Here is an 8,424-nt window from a genome sequence, read left to right on the forward strand (position 1 = left end):
GTAGATATTTGTTGAATGGAGGCATGAACCAAAGAACAAACATTTGGGTGTTTTCTTCATGGAAGTACCCAGGAACACAGACAACACAGTGAAAGGTCATCTTTACCTTCAAACGCCTAATACTCCAAGGGAACAAACTGCCTAGCCCAGCCCTTTAGCTGTTATATTTTCAGGTCAGCTAAAACCAGATGGTTTTCCCTAAGGTGTTGTCTGTGCATGGCAGTATTCAGTTACCACTGCCAGTCTGTTGGGGAGTACCAGCATAGTCCTTAATTACAATCTACCAAAACCTCAGGACACTGACTTTTAATTATAAAATTTAATACGTGTGTTTTAGTTCAAATAACATTAAAAAAGATATAGCCTTTAACAGAGCTAAACCAAACTACAGATATTTTCCACAAGATGGATATATCTTGGTGGAGCTTGCTTGACAGTTTAAGAAGTAAATGATTGCAGGTCCCAGTTTCTCCCACCTCCACCCCATCCTGTCCTGTAGCAATTGTCACTTCTGTGCCAGGTTAAAGTGATTTGGTTATTCTTAACAGATGGGCATTTAGCAGAATGGACCCTCCCACAGGCCTTGATCCCTTCATGCAGCTGTGTAGGGCCAGAGGCAGGGAAAGAATTGTGCCTCCAAGAAACACTCTCCCAGCGGGAGACAGGCAGGTTGCCAGACAAGTTGAAGGCTGGCTTTGGAGGGCTCTTAGCAACAGCCCTGGTTTGAACCTCCTTAGCCATGAGATAATCAAATCAGAGTGCCTTGCATCCAGGCTCCATCAACAGAGGATGGTTCAGGCATTCTTTTTCCCAGCTTTAATTACCTGCTCTGGGAATCCTGTGCTTTTTGCCTTTGCAAAATGCTGTTGAAAAGGGGAACAAGCCATCACCACCCACCCCCCTGGCTGCCTGGGGGTTCAGGCTCGCGTGTGAGTCTGTGCACATCATCTCTTCTACTTGATAGGCGGGATTGAGGGGGGTGTTCCAGCCCCCTGGGCCGGCCGGGCTTTATTCTAGAGTTAATGGCGTGTGGCTGCAGCCACAGTTTGTAGGTGAAACCCCATTGGCTTCATTGGCTCCTTGATTTAAACCACGCCCGGCTTTCTGCCGGCTTTGCTGTTGCTGCTACTGCTGCTGCTGCTGCTGCTGGGCTCGGTCTCCCAGACACATCCCAGCCCAGCTTGCAGGAAGCCCGGGCTCCTGCTGCTGCTGCTATTGTGTGGATGCCGCGCGTGTTCACTCTTTTCCAGGGATGGCTAACAGGGGCCCCAGCTATGGCTTAAGCCGCGAGGTGCAGGAGAAGATCGAGCAGAAGTATGACGCAGACCTGGAGAACAAGCTGGTGGACTGGATCATCCTGCAATGCGCCGAGGACATAGAGCATCCGCTCCCTGGCAGGACCCATTTTCAGAAATGGTTGATGGACGGGACGGTAAGGCAGGCAGTGATCTTGGTTGCTGAGGCGGTGGGCAAGGAAGCTGTCTCTAGCCCTTTCTTGCCACGTGAGGCGGTGAAGGAGCAGCTGTTACCAGGCTCTGGTCTCACAGGGAGGAATGGGAATGCCTTTATTTCTCCAGGGCTGGAAAATGAGGGCTCTTTGCACAATTAGCTAGCCAGCTTAGAGGATTCTCCATCCCATGTGAGCATCACAGTTTCCTTCTGAGTTGTAAGCAAATTTGGGGCCCTTTTTATTTCTCCATTGAGAGTAGAGATAAGTATTGCCCTGTGATCGCCTCAGACTTCTTTGGTGCATCAGCCATTCTGGGGCCATTTCTTCCCCCCAGGGAAACGAGCTGGTTACACAGTGAAACAAAGGAAGGGGCGCAGGCTCGCCACCTTACTATAGGTCTGGGAGGCAGTCGAGCCTCCTTGGAGATGCTCAGGGTTTGTTGGGTGGCTGCGTTCCTATGAGCCCGAAGGGAATCCTTATTTGGCAACTGCTGTTCTGATCAGATGCTTATGTGCTTGGGGGTTCAAGGACCACAGCTCAGCTGATTAAAACAAGCCCATCTTTTCTGACAGGCTGTGATTTCCTGTTATGTAACTGCTATCCCACCAATGTGTTGGGTAGCTCAGGACTTGGGTTCTGTTTCTGAGGAGAAGACCCAGTTCAGTTCTTTTTCATGAGTTAATGAAGGCCAGATCCGATCTGTCTTGTGACAGAGTGCAAATCAGAATCCTTCCTACTTCCTCAGGAGCCTTCAATAGTATCCTCCATTAAAAGTGTGGAATCATCCCCATCAACTGCATCAATGTGCTCAACATGGAGCAAGAAGGAAGGAATGGGGCTCTGGCTGTGGGATTGTGCTCAGGGTCTGGGAATGGGCTCACTGGGGGTCTTTGAGTGGGAATTCCGGAGCCTGGCCACACAGATCTGAACTCCCATCTTCCTGGGGCCTATGACTTGCTCTTGGTGAGCTCTCTCTCTCTCTCTCTCTCTCTCTCTCTCTCTCTCTCTCTGTTGTCTGGAGAAGCCTGGAGGCACATGATTCATTTTTCACTGTGACATTTATTGCAAAGGGAAACACTGATCCTGTGTCCCCACACTCCCTTCAGGTCCTGTGCAAGCTGATAAACAGTTTATATCCACCAGGACAAGAACCCATTCCAAAGATCTCAGAGTCAAAGATGGCTTTTAAGCAGATGGAGCAAATCTCCCAGTTCCTGAAAGCCGCCGAGGTCTATGGAGTCAGGACCACTGACATTTTTCAGACAGTGGATCTTTGGGAAGGTAAACAGTCTTTCTGCCTTTGGGTCTGTTCTCCCCCCGCCCCCGCACCTCCTCTTTGCTCTCTTTGTGAAAAAGAACTCACATAGGGCTTCTCTGTGCTGGGGTTGGGGGTGAGGTGGGAGGTGGGAGGTAGGTGTATCCTCAGGTACCATCTCAGGGGCAACATTGGCCTTGCGGTTTGTGATACTCTGTGGAAAGGGGTTCTATCCTCTAGGGAAGACACACTCCAAGGATATAGCAAAGACCTCAACTAACTAGTGCTAGTGTGTAAACAAGCATCCACAGAGAGGCAGTGAACTGGTAACAGGGATGTCTTTTCCTCCAGTTCCCGTTCTGTAACAAATCACAGCTAGTGGAAGTGAAGGGAGGCCGGGTAAGTGACTGTGCCTCTGATTCACCAGCAGCAGCCTGGGCTTACAGACAAAGCCATCTGGTGCTCTTCTGTCATTCAGTCTGAGGAAGAAATAGCACTCCATCCTTTTGTTAAACAATTATCTGGGAGCTTGGTGACTGTACCCTTCAAATGAGTATTCTGTTCAGAGAGAATACCAAATGATCTTTTCATTCACATTAGTGAATTGACTTACAAAGTTACATAAATCAAATCTCATTTCTGAACATATTTAGCAATCCACCACTATTGGAGAAAATAATGTGGAATGAAGACACTGCTGGAGAATTTTAAGGACCAATAGTCACAGGGCCTCATGTCCCTTTAAGTAAAACTGTGCAGGCTGGTCCATACACGCACATCCTTTCTCAACTAGGTCTGCTGGAGGCACCAGGGTCCAACTGTCTAACTGTCAGATTGACTGGCATGTTCATTGTCACTGGTTGTCATCACGGTGTCACCAATAGAATCCCCTGGGTGGTAACCCAAATGACTCTGCTGACAGGGAGAGTGGGAAAACACTATTTTGGTCACTAGGTGTGGAATTCTAAGGGTGAAATCAATTTCTAGCAGAGGGCCCCCTACCCAGCAATTTATAAAGAAATTTTCATCTTCACAAGGATCTTAAGCCTCCATTCATACAGAGCTGCCATTTCATGTTTCCCCCATAGGTGAACAGTTAAAGCCCCAAGAGGCCAAGGGGTTCACCTTGTATTTTGCTACTACTTGGAAACTCAGATATCTGAAATGCAGACCAGACCCCAGGACACCTGCCTCCAAATTTCTATGGAATGTCCTAGTCGAGGCTTGATTCCTAAATCAAAACTATGATGATTGTCCCCAGCTAAGATTTATTTTTTGAAACAAGATCTTGGAAGCTAAGCAGAGTTGGGCCTGGTTAGTACTGGGATGGGAGATATGTACTGCTCACTGATAGTCTCTTATACACTGGGAGCACAAGGAGAAGTGCTTTTCTGGATGATGCCACATCAGTCTTCTAACTAAACTATGAAGTAAGTGATATCACTCCCCATTTTATAGATGCTGTCACCTGCCTGTCCCTGGTTATGTATGTCCATCAGAGAGTTCTTAGTTTGCAGACCCAGGACTGTATCCTAGGCCTTCTGTTGTCAAAGCACAGGGCCTTCCTGAAGTGGCCTGGCAATTCTTTGTCCAGGGGACTTGGAACGTCCTTCACACACACCTCAAGAATCTTGTTGAGTCATAACAGTGACTGGCTGGTGATGCCAGGGAGAGGGAGGAGGACGGAGGAAGATGAATCAAAGCTGTGTGGGACCAAAAGATAGAGTGTTAGAGCAAATGAGAGGAACCCTGGTGAGTGCCCCAGTGCAGGAAGTATAAGAGGAGGAACATAGATGTGTGGGAAGTCGGGTCCTGAGGGTGCCTTCCCTCTACATTACTAAAGGCTAGCCTCACTTCCTTTCCCCTTTTATCCAAATACCATGGAACAGAGCTTTCTACCTAGAAGATGCTCAAAGCATGAGGGAATGATTCCTGGTGAGCAGAGTAGACTGAGCGCTACACACCTGCCCAAGTCTTTGTACTGGACCTTCCTCAAGAAAGAGGAAAACCAGGAGGCATAAATGTGACTGGGGTAACCTTAGATACAGCTCTGGAATAGAATAACGCTTTTAGAAAAAGAGACAGGCACCAAGGGTTGTCCCTCATCAATTGCAGAAGGTTAGGATTCAAATGAAATGAGGAAAGATCTCAAAGGGTGCTGTGATTTCATGTTGTAGGAACTCTAGGTGGACTATGAAATAGGAGGGGAGTGCAGGAGAGTTGGTAAGGGAAGCAGATGCTCTGCAGTTTCCGAATGACTTCCTAGAAACCCTAAGCAAGGGTAGTTGAGGAATATACGTTACTAGCTGGACAGAGCCTTGATTTTTCTCAGAACCATTGCCTAAAACCCAGGCCAGAACTGGTTATGATACAGTGAGTGGAATGAAGGAGGTAGAAAGGCAGGTTACTTTGATTAGAGAAGTGGGAAGGGTGGCACTGTTCGGGTAGTGTGTGGACTGAGCAAGAAAGGCCCCAGTCCATTCTGCAAAGGCTGGTTGTCATGCACAAATTTGGGGAAGAATGAACCAGAATTAAAGGGCAGGGTTGGCATGTGCCTATTTGTGTAAGGGCGTACACACGTCTGTGTCACATAGCCGTCAGACTAGCCGTGCTTAGTGCAGTCCCACATTCTCCTACACTTCTACTCCTTGATGAGATTGCAATCCTGCCCTCACATTTCAGTTATTCACGTTTATTCCGGATTCCCTGCACCACACCACGGCTGTGGTAGCTGTGCCTGTTATGGGTCCCCCTCCTTTCCTGGACATTGCTCTTCCTGCCCTGCAGGCACTTTATGCTTGGCTGCTCTCAGTACTCCATTTCCTTTGCTTGGCATGCACTTCCTAAGTATGGTTCTGTTTGCCCATGGTTGCCCAGTGACTTTTCAAGCTGCCTCTCTATTGCAGACCAGTAAAGCTGCAGGAGCCCAGGTTTACCAGATGCCCTCTTGTTTAGTCTTCAGTTACTTAGATAGGCGGGCCCCAGATACACCCGTGATCTTTGAACCCTTTTTAGGTGCAATGGTTGGAACAGATTTGGGGGCTGTAAGGATACAAAATTCTTTAAAAAGGAACCCAGGTGACAACTTGATCTCAATGACATTACAAAGTTACTAAAGCCCTCATTGGGGTGACCAGTCACTCTTGTGATGAAGAAGTGAGAGTCTCTGATAGGAATGAAAGGGGACTGGGGAAGGCTTCCTCTCTGAGGAGAGAGGCAAATGGTCTGACAAATTCCTTTGGGATTTGGCATGGATGCGTGTAGAGGGCAGGGGTCGGGGGGCGGCGGGGGGGAGGAGGTCATTCTCAGCTATGACTCAGAGGAGAGTACGCTGCAGGTACAATTTCAGCATCTTTTCTGTAAACAGTAAAGGGGAGAAAGAGAGGAACAAGACAATGAGAGGATGCCTGTGTGTGTATAAGAGAGAGAAAACACAAGATCAGTTAATGTGCTGGTCTAAGATCTGGTCAGGATGACTGCAATGAAAGTATTCTGGAAGGTGTGGTAGAGTAGAGGCCCCTGAATCAGAATTAGACCACTTGGATCCAACCTATGTGCTGTTAATTATCAGTTACCTCCTCCAAGCCTTGATTTCCTCAGGTGTCAAGTGGGGATAATAATACCTATTTCATGCGATTGATATGGAAAACAAATGAGATGATGCCTTTGAAGTGTTATAATAGTGCCTGATGAATTGCAGTACAGTAAGCCTTGTCACTGACCTGACCTGCCTTTTCAAAGACTAATAGAAAATGGGGGAGGGGGAGCTGGAAAGATACACATTATTCTTAAAACAAGATGGGTTTGATTAATGTCCACACTCATAAGCTGACAGGGTCATCTGGACACCCTTTCCCTCCTCAGCCATTCATAGAAAGGGTTCAGCACTGCAGGTTACTTTACTGACCTTTTCACTTATTGGTCTTTGCACTTGTCATCTTTTGCCCATAATATACTGGGCTGCCAATTTCAGACCCAGAATATCCTGGTAGAATGAAAATAGCATGATTTTTTTTTTTTTTTGGAGTAGACACATTATGATCCTTCTTCAGTTGCACCCTAGTTTTGCGATTCTGTTTATGTTGCTCAGCTCCCTGGAGCCTCAGTCTCTGTGTACAGCTTTGGCACTTCCTAGGTTAGGTCTCCAGTGCAATGGTTTCTAGATGCCTAATAAATGGTTTTTCTCTCCCTACACCAAACTCAGCAGCAATGACCTTGTGGGGTTGTTTGTATAATCACTTAGTGTCAAATATAATGCATTCAAGAATGTTATTAAATCAAACAAGACTCAAAGATCAATCAATCCAATTATTCTTCTCAACAGTCTTACTAACAAGAATACTGGTTGTGTGGTGTTTTATTGCTTGTTCCCTTCTGATGACTGGGAGTCAGGGAGATATGCTTTACATGGGAAGTACAGAACCTAGGAAGTTAAGGTGTACTGCCTCAAGAGGTGTTGCTACATGTGCCATTCCTCAACAGCAGAAGCTGAGGACACACTTCAGCCAACGTGCGAAGTATTTTGGGATCCTGCCCTGGGGTGTCACAAACACCTATGGTCCCAGTGGCCTTTCCTACCGCGGCATCCTCGGCTGTGCTTGTGCTAAGGGCTGCTGACAGTGGATTTGGTGGGTCTGTTCTGTAGTAGCAGTTCTCAAACTCCAGCAGGCATGGGAGTCAACGGATGCTTGACAGATTTCTGAGCCACAACCTCAGCATCTCTGAGGCCCAAGAATTTGTAATTTTTCCCAACTTGTAGGTGATGATACATCTGTGGACTTGGGAGCCCCACATTGAGAACAGACTTTCTGTTTCCTCCGGCTAGGGAGGAAGCAACAAAAATTCATCGAATCCATAGAACACGCTTAGCCTATCTTCTGACATTTCTTTCTTGACTGCAGCACTGTTTTCTCAGGGAAATACTAAATGAGTTTTATTCTACTGCTTGCTTTCTCTGTGAGTGTAAGAAGTGCACATATTTTAAAAAATCCAGTCTTTAAGAGTTTATAAAACTGAATTGATACTCATTTAAAATAAGAGCAGTTTTGAAACAAATAATCTTGCCTTTAAGACTGATTTTTAGTGGTAAAAGTAGAACTATAAAGCCGTGTGTCAGCATTTTTAATGGTGTGGTGGTGCATTTTTAATCCTAGCACTTGGGAGGCAGAGGCAAGTGGTTCTCTGTGAAGGACAGCCTGGTCTACATAGTGAGTCCAGGCCAGTCACAGTTATATAGTGAGATCCTGTCTGAAAAAAATAAAAAAGGAGTGTCAAACCCAACTTATCCAACCCAAATGACTTCTCTGTTACCTGTGTTTACCTCTTTATCCTTCCTGTTAATTTTTTTCTTTCTAATACACACATAAGATATCTTGGAAATAAATCTAAGAGAATAAATTTCTCACTAGTATATTTTTATATAAAACTCAAATTTTACCAGAATCAACGATCCTGTGATTGGGATATTACAAGGCATAACTCCCATACAGGAATTACAAGGCGTTCCTGGATCTTATAACTGTTCATGGGTTCATGGGGCATGTACTTGGGGCACCATTATTTTGAGATAATACAGAACATAGTGGGTGTGATAGTACTTAGGAGGCTGAGACAGAAGATTCACCACATGTTCAAAGGCAGCCTGGGCTACATAATAAGCCCTTGCCCTCCAGACAACAGAGAGAGAGAGAGGGAGAGAGAGAGAGGGAGAGAGAGAGAG

At 46.3% G+C, this 8,424-nt stretch overlaps 1 protein-coding gene across 1 annotated transcript in view; it reads left to right on the forward strand.

The window, feature by feature from the left end:
- The first annotated feature begins 955 nt into the window (after positions 1-955).
- The window catches only part of Tagln3 (transgelin 3), a 13,968-nt gene continuing 6,499 nt past the window's right edge, over positions 956-8,424 (forward strand). The window contains exons 1-2 of the mRNA XM_008846984.3: positions 956-1,432; positions 2,557-2,731. Coding sequence (XP_008845206.1) covers positions 1,253-1,432; positions 2,557-2,731 — 355 coding nt within the window. The 5' untranslated portion in view covers positions 956-1,252. The remainder of the gene's footprint in view (positions 1,433-2,556; positions 2,732-8,424) is intronic.

The sequence above is a fragment of the Nannospalax galili genome, unplaced genomic scaffold, assembly GCF_000622305.1.
Source record: "Nannospalax galili isolate Female #2095 unplaced genomic scaffold, S.galili_v1.0 scaffold743, whole genome shotgun sequence".
NCBI lineage: Eukaryota > Metazoa > Chordata > Mammalia > Rodentia > Spalacidae > Nannospalax > Nannospalax galili.